This window comes from Oryx dammah, unplaced genomic scaffold (assembly GCF_014754425.2).
Source record: "Oryx dammah isolate SB20612 unplaced genomic scaffold, SCBI_Odam_1.1 HiC_scaffold_17, whole genome shotgun sequence".
Taxonomy (NCBI): Eukaryota; Metazoa; Chordata; class Mammalia; order Artiodactyla; family Bovidae; genus Oryx; species Oryx dammah.
The window spans coordinates 13,904,080-13,916,108 of NW_024070201.1; the positions used below are offsets into that span (position 1 = coordinate 13,904,080).

A 12,029-nucleotide genomic window follows, 5' to 3' on the forward strand; every position below is an offset into this window, starting at 1 on the left:
TGGCTGTTCCCACCATCACCACCCCTCTCCACTCACTGCTCCAACTGCCATGCCTGTTCTGTCCATCAGGGAGGGTGTCTGCCTTTGTTTCCCTGTGTCTGTCCAGAGTAAAGGATGTCCCTCTGTTTCTTTAGTCCTTCCCACTTACTCTGCTTTCCCTCCCCAGATTGTAGTGCATGGTTGGAAGCTCGGATTTAGTTCCCGAGGTCTCTTGGAATCACTGATTCTGTGATTTTCAAGCATAATTTAAACTAGTGGTCAGAATGCTGTTACATTTTATTTGTGAAAGATCAGAGTGCAGTTTTTAATAGTGTACAATAGAGAGTAAATTGTGGGCTTTTTTTCTTTTCAGCCAAAGATGTAACTTATATATGTCCATTCACTGGTGCTGTACGAGGAACTCTGACTGTTACGAATTACAGGTTATATTTCAAAAGCATGGAACGGGTAAGACTTGCTGGATTAGATTTTTTTTGTGTGTGTGTACATCTGTGTGTTGTTTGTTCATCTTTAATCATTTTTAGTTAAATAATTATTTTTCTCAGCTATAATTATACAGTATTAATTGCTCGGTTTTAATGTGTTTTTTTCCCCTTCTTTTAGGATCCCCCATTTGTTTTAGATGCTTCTCTTGGTGTTATAAGCAGAGTAGAAAAAATTGGTGGTGCTTCTAGTCGTGGTGAAAATTCTTATGGACTGGAAACTGTGTGCAAGGTAAATGTTGTAATATGTATGCAGTTTTTTCTTTTTTTTTGTTTGGAAAACTTTCTGTTAAATAGAGGCAGTGTTTAGAAATTGGTTTCCAAAATATCAAATGGATTTCATGCAAGAAGCATCATTCTAGTAGGATAAAACAACATTTAGGAGTAATAAAAAGGTGATCTGTTGTGAATTTAATTTAAAAATTAGAAACGTAAGGCTCTGAGCAGTTAAGACTCGTAGTACTTTGTAGTGACAGAACTGATTATGATGTATTTACCTCTTACCTATTTTTAGTTTTCATAATTTTTCTGCTTCTGAAACAGTAGTGGGGAAGACTTCGTTTGGTAGACCTTCTGTATTTCATTATCTAACTCATTCTATAAATGCATTGATACTTATTGCTTACAGTGAACAATGTTAGATTTGTGATCTGTGAAGATTTTTCTTTGAGACCAGGGACCAGGCTTGATCACTGAAGAGCTTCTGTGTAGCAGAGTTTTATTAAAGCATAAAAAGGGACAGAGAAAGCTTCTGACATAGACATCAGAAGAGGGACAGAGAGTGCCCCCTTGCTAGTCTTAGGAAAGGGAGCTATATACCTTTTTAGTTGGCTGTTAACAGTAAATCAGAAGAATGTCTCAAGGTTGTAAAGGTCTTATCAGACCCACTCCCTTGGTTTACATTTTAAGATAATGGAATTAGAACTAACAATAGAAAGATCTTACCAGACCCACTCCCATAATGTACATTTTCAAATAACAGGATTAGTCAGAAGGTTCTCAAGAAGGAGAAACATGTCTTCCAGCAGGATACAACACTACATTCATAACTTTAAAGATCCTTTCTTATGACAATTTTAGAAGTTTTATCAATCTCTTATTGAAACTAATGCCTTAGTAATTACTTATATGCTTTTGCATTATCATTGGAAGGCCTTTAAGAGCGTAATACAGAAATGGTATGGACGTAACAGAAGCAGAAGATATTCAGAAGAGGTGGCAAGAATACACAGAAGAACTGTACAAAAAAGATCTTCACGACCTGGATAATCACGATGGTGTGATCACTCATCTAGAGCCAGACATCCTGGAATGTGAAGTCAAGTGGGCCTTAGAACGCATCACTACGAACAAAGCTAGTGGAGGTGATGGAATTCCTGCTGAGCTATTTCAAATCCTGAAAGATGATGCTGTGAAAGTGCTGCACTCAATATGCCAGCAAATTTGGAAAACTCAGCAGTGGCCACAGGACTGGAAAAGGTCAGTGTTCATTCCAATCGCAAAGAAAGGCAATGCCAAAGAGTGCTCAAACTACCGCACAATTGCACTCATCTCACATGCTAGTAAAGTAATGCTCAAAATTCTCCAATCCAGGCTTCAGCAATATATGAACTGTGAACCTCCTGATGTTCAAGCTGGTTTTAGAAAAGGCAGAGGAACCAGAGATCAAATTGCCAACATCTGCTGGATCATTGAAAAAGCAAGAGAGTTCCAGAAAAACATCTATTTCTGCTTTATTGACTATGCCAAAGCCTTTGACTGTGTGGATCACAATAAACTGTGGAAAATTCTGAAAGAGATGGGAATACCAGACCACCTAACCTGCCTCTTGAGAAATCTGTATGCAGGTCAGGAAGCAACAGTTAGAACTGGACGTGGAACAACAGACTGGTTCCAAATAGGAAAAGGAGTACGTCAAGGCTGTATATTGTCACCCTGCTTATTTAACTTCTATGCAGCGTACATCATGAGAAACGCTGGACTGGAAGAAACACAAGCTGGAATCAAGATTGCCGGGAGAAATATCAATAACCTCAGATATGCAGATGACACCACCCTTATGGCAGAAAGTGAAGAGGAACTAAGAAGCCTCTTGATGAAAGTGAAAGTGGAGAGTGAAAAAGTTGACTTAAAGCTCAACATTCAGAAAACGAAGATCATGGCATCCGGTCCCATCACTTCATGGGAAATAGATGGGGAAACAGTGGAAACAGTGTCAGACTTTATTTTGGGGGGCTCCAAAATCACTGCAGATGGTGACTGCAGCCATGAAATTAAAAGACGCTTACTCCTTGGAAGGAAAGTTATGACCAACCTAGATAGCATATTCAAAAGCAGAGACATTACTTTGCTGACTAAGGTCCGTCTAGTCAAGGCTGTGGTTTTTCCAGTGGTCATGTATGGATGTGAGAGTTGGACTGTGAAGAAGGCTGAGCACCGAAGAATTGATGCTTTTGAAGTGTGGTGTTGGAGAAGACTCTTGAGAGTCCCTTGGACTGCAAGGAGATCCAACCAGTCCATTCTGAAGGAGATCAGCCCTGGGATTTCTTTGGAGGGAATGATGCTGAAGCTGAAACTCCAGTACTTTGGCCACCTCATGCGAAAAGTGGACTCATTGGAAAAGACTCTGATGCTGGGAGGGATTTGGGGCAGGAGGAGAAGGGGATGACAGAGGATGAGATGGCTGGATGGCATCACTGACTCGATGGATGTGAGTCTGAGTGAACTCCGGGAGTTGGTGATGGACAGGGAGGCCTGGTGTGCTGTGCTTCATGGGGTCGCAAAGAGTCGGACACAACTGAGCGACTGAACTGAGCTGTCAACCAAGTGACAGGCACATTGTCTCCTGATTGCTTTTCTGTGGTGTAGGAGTAAATACAGCATAGAATGGATATAGGAGGCCATGGAAGAGGGTGGTTGGGAAATTTTGATCATTTTAAATATAACTTCCCATAAAGCAAGACCATTATGAGTAAACTCAAACGTTTGTAGGGACACTGCTACAGTACTTTTGGAAAACTCTGTGTTTAACAGAATGATTATGAATATCTATTTGTTGTAAAAATATTCACTAAGGAAAGACAAAAAGCTTAGGTTCTCACACATCTGTTTGAGAAGGTGGCTTTCTAATTTTGGATCAGATTTGTAATGTTCTACTTGTTCATGTCTGTAAGTGCATTGTAGTTCCTGTGCTCATTTTTACGGGATGCAGTTTAATGAAGCTATTTGGAATTCTTTCTAGATGAAAACAAAATGAATAGTCTTGAAATTATTCTTAATCCCAATTTTTTTTCGTGCTGCTAAAATCTCACTAAATTGGAATGTGGGTATCTACATTCAGTCTGAGTATAGAAACCCACTTGAAAACAAATAAGGGAAGGGAACTTTGGTATTATATCTGAATATAGAGCCTGGATGATATCAACCAAACTATTCAGAATTTTTGCTAGTAGATGATTGAAGAGCCTGGGACCTGGAAAGGAGGAAGACCTTTAGGCAGAGTTTCGGTTTTATCAGTCTATTAGCCAGAGACTTATGAATTAAAGATCCAATGGAAGTGAGTCCTGAGAAGGAATTATAAATAGGAAAATGATCACCAAGCTTAATTGGAGTGAAGACTTTATGAAATATGTAACAATAGCTAATTAGATTTTTGGTGGGGAAATTCATAACAGAAAATGGCCTTTAACGGGGAAGGACATACTGTTGACAGTGTGTGTATGACTCGTGTAATACTGTGATTTCAGATGTAACGTCTCTAATCTCCTGTGCCTACATCAGGTGCTGCCTCCTTCAGTGGCCCAACTTGAATTTATAAACAGAAGGGAGTTTTCAGTTCTCTGAATCCCACCGTGTATCCTGTGTTTATTTTATTTCTCTTAATAAGGCATTGTAACTTCCCTTCCTCCAGGAGCTGTTGTCTGATATATTTTTGTATCCCTCATTCACAGATAGTTCCAAGTTGGCTTATTTATTCATTAAATAAAAAGTTAGCAAACAGTGATAGGTGACTTGAATCCTGACTCTTTTCTAGGATATTCGGAATTTACGATTTGCTCATAAACCTGAGGGGCGGACAAGAAGATCAATATTTGAAAATCTAATGAAATATGCATTTCCTGTCTCTAATAACCTGGTAAGAGATTTCATCTATCTTTGAAAAATCTATTATAATTATTGGTGTAGTGTAAAGAAACTTGTCTAGGCTATCTAGAATCTTGGTGTTTGCAATCTCACTTTGCCTTTTAACCAGATGTGTAGTTTAGGTTTAATATAATCTATGGGACCAGTCTTTTTAAAGGTATAAAATGAGGAAACTGGACTAATTTCTGAGGTTTATTCCTGCAGATTGACATTGTTTAATTATGTGATCTTTATATCCAGGATGTTTCCATGACGAAAAAGCTGTATGTGAAATCTCCTTTTTAATTGAGAGCTGAGAGTTAAGTCTAGCAATATTAGGAGGAAAGATATACTTAGAACTGAGTTTCTTTTGCGTGCTATTAACAGTGTTAGGTTTACTCATTTATTTTATATAATCTAACATCCAAAGTAGCCCTATGGTGGTAAATATTGTTTATCCATATTTTAAAGTTGAAACCAGAAGCAGGTAAGCAGTTAACTCAGTGGCACAGTTAGTAAAGAGTAAAATTTAGAATCGGTTTTGGTTTTCTGACTCAAGTTTAAATGCTTTTCATCATAGTTGTTCCTGCCATTCTGTCCATATTAATGATAAATTTTCATTTTTGATACACAGATTGCATGCCCCCAAATAAGTTTTTTCAGTATGTTTTATAATATGTTGCATAATCTGTAAAGCTGCTTAATTGCTGACATCTGTGGTGTCTAATTAATTAATTAGATCAGAAGTTGTTTTTTTTATGTAATGTCTTTCATTATTTAGAAGTAAACCTAAAATAGCTACTAAAGATATCTGAAGGAATTATGGTAATATGTTAGCATTTGATAAATCTTGGTGGCAGGCCTTTGTGCTTTTCTGTGTTTGAAAGATAAAAAAAACACAAACTTTCAAGATTACAAAACAAACACTTAAAACAACAATTTAAAAAAAAGGATACCAGTACAAAATATCCTTTCAGATAAGTCAGTGAAAACTTGGGGTATGATAGAGGTGCATTTCTGATTCATTACCTTCTTAAAGGTCTTTTTTAGCTGTTAACTCTGTTTACTTTTTGTAGTCTCTTTTTGCTTTTGAGTATAAAGAAGTATTCCCTGAAAATGGGTGGAAGCTATATGACTCTCTTTTGGAGTATAGAAGGCAGGTAAGTACTTAAAAAAATTTTTTTTGATATTCTATATTCTTTAATACAACAAAACTTTCATGCATAGAAGTGAACAAACAGCTTTATATAGTTATGTGGTTTTTTGTTGTTGTAAGTAATAACCCATAATGGAAAAAAATTTAAAAATATGCATAGCTGAATCACTTTGTGGTTCATCTGAAACTAATTCAATATTGTAAATCAGCTCTACTCCAATTTAAAAAAGAGTAAATAAACAGATACACACATTCAGAAAAGAGAATTATGAGATTAGAAAATACAGTAGTCAGAATAGAGCATTGGACTCTATACAGGTGCTTTAGGGTCTTTGACTTTAAAAGATTAAAAATCCATTAATTTATTGACTTTTTGCTGGAGAGTTAGGCACTTTGTCTTTGGGTTAACTACGTTAAAGTCTATTGGAGAGGACACTACTTGGTGTAGTTTATTACCAAAGAAAATGAAAATAATCTCTTTTTTCTGTTTCTTTCCTTGTTTTCATTGAAGTATAATTGACATACAACATTATATTAGTTTCAGGTATATCACATGATGATTTAATATTTATATGTATTGTGAAATGATTACCACAGTACTTGTTAACAGCTCAACTGTGTCACCATACACAGTTACAGAATTTGTTTTCTTGTGATGCGATCTTTCAAGATTATTCTCTTTGCAACTTTCAAATATGCACTACAGTATTAATTATGGTTACCATGCCTTAGATTATCCCTGTAACTACATTACTTTTTAACTGGAAATTTGTACCTTATGACTTCCTTTACCATTTCTGCCCACTCCTGACCCCCTACTTCCAATAATCAACCATGAGTTGGTTCCCTTTATATATGAGTTTGGGTTTTTTTGGTCATTGTTGTCTTTTAATTCCACATGTAAGTGAGATCATTGTACAATACTTGCTTTCTCTGTTTTATTTCACTTAACTTATGTCCTCAAGTTCCATCCATGTTGTCACAGAGTGACAAGCTCTTTTTCATGGCTGAATAAAATTCCATTCAAGAGCCAACTCATTGAAAAAGACCCTGATGCTGAGAAGACTGAAGGCAAAGGAGAAGGGGCAGCAGAGGATGAGATGGTTAGATAGTATCACTGACTCAATGGACATGAATTTGACCTAACTCCAGGAGGTAGTGAAGGACAGAGGAGCCTGCTGTGCTATAGTCCATGGGGTCTCAGCTGGCCATGACTTAGTGACTGGACAGCAATATAATTCCATTTAGAGAGGGAGTGATTTCTCTATCTTACTATATATATGTATATATATGTGTGTGTTTCAGTTCAGTTCAGTCGCTCAGCCGTGTCTGACTCTTTGTGACCCCATGAATCACAGCACGCCACGCCTCCCTGTCCATCACCAACTCCCGGAATTCACTCAGACTCATATCCATCGAGTCAGTGATGCCATCTAGCCATCTCATCCTCTGTCGTCCCCTTCTCCTCCTGCCCCCAACCCCTCCCAGCACCAGAGTCTTTTCCAATGAGTCAACTCTTTGCATGAGGTGGCCAAAGTACTGGAGTTTCAGCTTCAGCATCATTCCTTCCAAAGAAATCCCAGGGCTGATCTCCTTCAGGATGCATTGGTTGGATCTCCTTGTAGTCCTTGTAGGGACTCTCAAGAGTCTTCTCCAACACCACAGTTCAAAAGCATCAGTTCTTCGGCACTCAGCTTGGTGTGTGCTCAATTGCTCAGATGTGCACTACTCCTTGAAACCCCATGGACTGTAGCCTACCAGGCTCCTCTGTCCATGGGATTTTTCAGATAGGAATATAGGAGTGGGTTGCCATTTCCTCCTCCAGGGGACCTTCCGACCCAGGGGCAAACCTGTGTCTCCTGCATTGGTAGGTGGATTCTTTACCACTGAGCTGCCTGGGAAGCCCCCGTATGTTATTATGTATATATATTACATTTTCTTCATTCCTTCATTCCTTCCTTCCTTCATTCATTCATTCATTCATCAGTGGGCACTTAACATTGTGTCCCTATGTTGGCTATTGTAAACAATGCCGCGGTGACAGGGAAAGCATATATCTTTCTGAGTTAATGTTTTCAAAATGGAGTTGCTGGATCATATAGTAGTTCTATTTTCAATTTTTTGAAGACCTGCCATACTGTTTCCCATAGTGACTGCACCATTTGCATTCCCAGCAACAGTGCACAAGGGTTCCTTTTTCTGCACATCCTTGCCAACACTTGTGATTTTTTTTTCTTTTATGATTACGATTCTAACAGGTTTGAGGCAATATCTCGTAGTTTTGATTTGCATTTCCCTTACATTAGTGATGTTCAGCGTTGTTTCATGTGTCTTCTGGCCGTTTGTATGTCTTTGGAAAAATGTTTATTCAAATCCTTTTCTCATTTTTAATCGGATTTTTGTCATTTTTAAGTTCTTTATATATTTTGGATATTAATAGCCTTATACATGGCACTCTATGGAACTGGAGAAAATTTTTGCAAACCATGTATCTGATAAGGGTCTTAATATCCAAAATATATAAAGAACTTGAACTTTAACATAAATGTTGAGACTAAAGATAGAGCATCAGAGTATTCCTTTGTCTTTCTTATAAATTAAAAGTTGAATTCAGTAATTCACTGTATAAAATTCAAAAGATATGAAAGGATATACTTGAAGGTTTTCCTTCTCGGCCAGCATTTTTCCCAGCTGTCCCAGCTCTTCTCCCTTTAGGAAATAATTTTACTCACCACTTGTATATCCTTTCAGAGATTTTATGCTACATAGCCTGTAAATGTGTGTTCAGTTCAGTTCAGTTGCTCAGTCGTGTCCAACTCTTTGCGACCCCATGAATTGCAGCATGCCAGGCCTCCCTGTCCATCACCAATTCCCGGAGTTCACTCAGACTCAAGTCCATAGAGTTGGTGATGCCATCCAGCCATCTCATCCTCTGTCGTCCCCTTCTCCTCCTGTCTCCAATCCCTCCCAGCATCACAGTCTTTTCCAATGAGTCAACTCTTCACATGAGGTGGCCAAAGTACTGGAGTTCCAGCTTCAGCATCATTCCTTCCAAAGAACACCCAGGGCTGATCTCCTTTAGAATGGACTGGTTGGATCTCCTTGCAGTCCAAGGGCCTCCCAAGAGTCTTCTCCAACACCATAGTTCAAAAGCATCAATTCTTCGGCACTTAGCTTTCTTCACAGTCCAACTCTCGCATCCATACATGACCACGGAAAAAACCATAGTCTTGACTAGACAGACCTTTGTTGGCAAAGTAATGTCTCCGCTTTTCAATATGCTGTCTAGGTTGGTCATAACTTTTCTTCCAAGGAGTAAGCATCTTTTAATTTCATGGCTGCAGTCACCATCTGCAGTGATTTTGGAGCCCCCCAAAATAAAGTCTGACACTGTTTCCACTGTTTCCCCATCTATTTCCCATGAAGTGATGGGACAGGATGCCATGATGTACATTATTATTATTTTTAAAGCAGATAATAGCATTCTCTGCACACTGTATATTTCATTTTCATTTAATACATTTTGGAGATTATACCGTCTCAGAATCATGGGCCACTCTATTCTTTTTTTCTTTGAAAGTGAGATATCATTCACATACCATAAGATTTTCTACTTTAAAGTGTACAACCCACTGTTGTTTACCATATGAAGTTGTGCAGCTGTCACCACAGTCTGCTGCCAGAGCATTTACGAGACTCCACTTCTGAATGCTAGCTCTAGCTCTTGCTTAGTTCTCACAGTTAGAGGTGTGCCACAGTGCCTTTATTTTTCACTTACCTTTATGGATTTTTTGAGGAGTTGGTGTGATATGCAGGAAGGTGCATTGTAAACCATAGAAATCTATCTAAATGATTATTGTATTTATTACATTGTAAAGCTCTAAAAACATATCATGATTGGTTGGCTTTTTTGTGTGCTATTGCTGAAACACAAAAGGAAAGTCCCATTAAACGCATAGACTTATCCATTATTGTGCTTAAAGAAATTAGATCATATATTTTTAAAATGGATAAAACTATGAATAACCATTTAAGTTTTCTGTGTGGGAGAATATTCGTTTAATTGTCTCTTTGCACATGTAGTGATTTACAGAGGACTCTGAAATTTGTGGGTAAGGTAAAGAGAAATCATCAGGTTGCTAAAATGGTAAAAATCAGTAAATAAAAAATAAGTATGGTCTTCTGCACAAATAATCATATGATAGATATCTTGGTTAACAAATCTAGAGCACTCAAGTAGAGCACTCAAGTACAGCCAAGGAAAATAGAATTTTATTCTCAGAGCTGAGATGTAACTAACAAGGAAAGCTATAATCCAGTTAATTTGGTTATAAATTGACTCTGACAAATGGATACATTAACTGAAGGGCAGTGATTTTGTGGAGAGCAGAAAGATGTATGTCAGAGATCAACAGTTGTCAGTATGTCTTTTAACAGTGTCTGCAAAGAAAGTATGTGCTGACTAGCCAACTCCAGTTTGCTGCTTGGAAGGCAGTTCCTTAAGTGGAGATAGTTATGTCAATTTCTCTAAGAATGAGGAGAACGAGAGCCCTTAAGGTAATGGCTTACCTCGATGATTCTACTCCAACCTAGCCATTTTTCTGAAGTGTGCTGTATGCTCAGTCACTTGAATTGTGTCTGAATGATTCTTTTGTGACCCTATGGACCGTAGCCCACCAGGCTCCTTTGTCCACGGGATTCTCAAGGCAAGAATACTGGGGTGTGTTGCCATGCCCTCCTCCAAGGTCTCTTCCCGACCCAGGGATTGACCCTTCATCTCCTGTGTCTCTTGAATTGCTGAGCTACTGGGAGAGCCCATTTTTGTTTTTTTCTGAAGAAGATGATACAGTCTCAGTGGTTACAGCAGTTCTCCCTGGCAGTGATTTTTGAAGGATATGAGAAGACATTGAGAGAGAGAGAGAGAGGAGTTAAATACCTGGGTTCAGGGTGGTACACTAGGATCTGAAGAGATCTGACCCTTTCAGCTTCGACTCCGTATTTTCTAAGAAGACTTCAAAAGCCAATTTTTCTTCTTGTAGAAGCTTCCTTATGGTTCATTGATTTCTTCATTCGTTAATCAGATTCATGTATCACCTAGTGTGTGTTAGTGGCTAAAACAGAAAGACACAATCCTGACTCCCAAAGGATACATGTTTAGTGGCAGATTCAAAGAAATAAACTAATAATCAAAATATATGGTCATGAATCCTGTGATTAATAGAGCAAGTACTCTGGTGAGAGAACATGATGCCATCTGGAAACAGAAGGTGTTTGGTTTAGGCTGGACTACAGCAAGCACCAGAGAATGCTGCAGAGTGGCCAGAGATCAGCGGGGAAGAGCAAGGGTGTGAGGATCTTTGTCAAGTCCTGTCTAGAGTTCTAAATGTATCTCAAGAGAAATAGGTAGCCATTGATAGTTTTAGGCAGAAGAATGACATGATAACTTTTGCATCTTGAAAGAATTTTGAGGCAGTGTGGAGAATGGATTGCAGAGGTACAGAAGAGAAGTGAGGCTTGAGAGGAGTGAGCAAAGTTTTCTGGTGCTTTTGGAAGAAAAAAAATCCTAAAAATTGATTGTTGATTGGATGAGTTAAAGATGGCATTCAAGTTTCTTGGTTCTAGACCATTTAGGTATGATGTAAATCAAATCCCTGATGATTATACAGTGGAAATTAGAAATAGATTTAAGGGACTAGATCTGATAGAGTGCCTGATGAACTAAGGACGGAGATTCATGACATTGTACAAGAGACAGGGATCAGGACCATCCCCAAGAAAAAGAAATGCAAAAAAGCAAAATGGCTGTCTGAGGAGGCCTTACAAACACCTGTGAAAAGAAGAGAAGGGAAAAGGAAAGATATAAGCATCTGAATCCAAAGAGTGGCAAGGCGAGATAAGAAAGCCTTCCTCAGCAATCAGTGCAACGAAATAGAGGAAAACAACAGAATGGGAAAGACTAGAGATCTCTTCAAGAAAATTAGAGATACCAAGGGACCATTTCATGCAGTTATAGGCAAAATAAAGGACAGAAATGGTATGGACCTAATGGAAGCAGAAGATATTAAGAAGAGGTGGCAAGAATACACAGAAGAACTATACAAAAAAAGATCTTCACGACCCAGATAATCATGATGGTGTGATCACTCACCTAGAGCCAGACATCTTGGAATGTGAAGTCAAGTGGGCCTTAGAAAGCGTCACTGCGAACAAAGCTAGTAGAGGTGATGGAATTCCAGTAGAGCTATTTCAAATGCTAAAAGATGATGCTG

At 38.4% G+C, this 12,029-nt stretch overlaps 1 protein-coding gene across 2 annotated transcripts in view; it reads left to right on the forward strand.

Moving 5' to 3' along the window:
* Positions 1-12,029, forward strand: part of MTMR2 (myotubularin related protein 2) — a 111,984-nt gene that overhangs the window by 73,617 nt on the left and 26,338 nt on the right. For both annotated transcript variants that reach the window (XM_040257887.1, XM_040257888.1), the window contains 4 exons: positions 353-447; positions 604-714; positions 4,516-4,617; positions 5,681-5,764. In XM_040257887.1, coding sequence (XP_040113821.1) covers positions 353-447; positions 604-714; positions 4,516-4,617; positions 5,681-5,764 — 392 coding nt within the window. The remainder of the gene's footprint in view (positions 1-352; positions 448-603; positions 715-4,515; positions 4,618-5,680; positions 5,765-12,029) is intronic.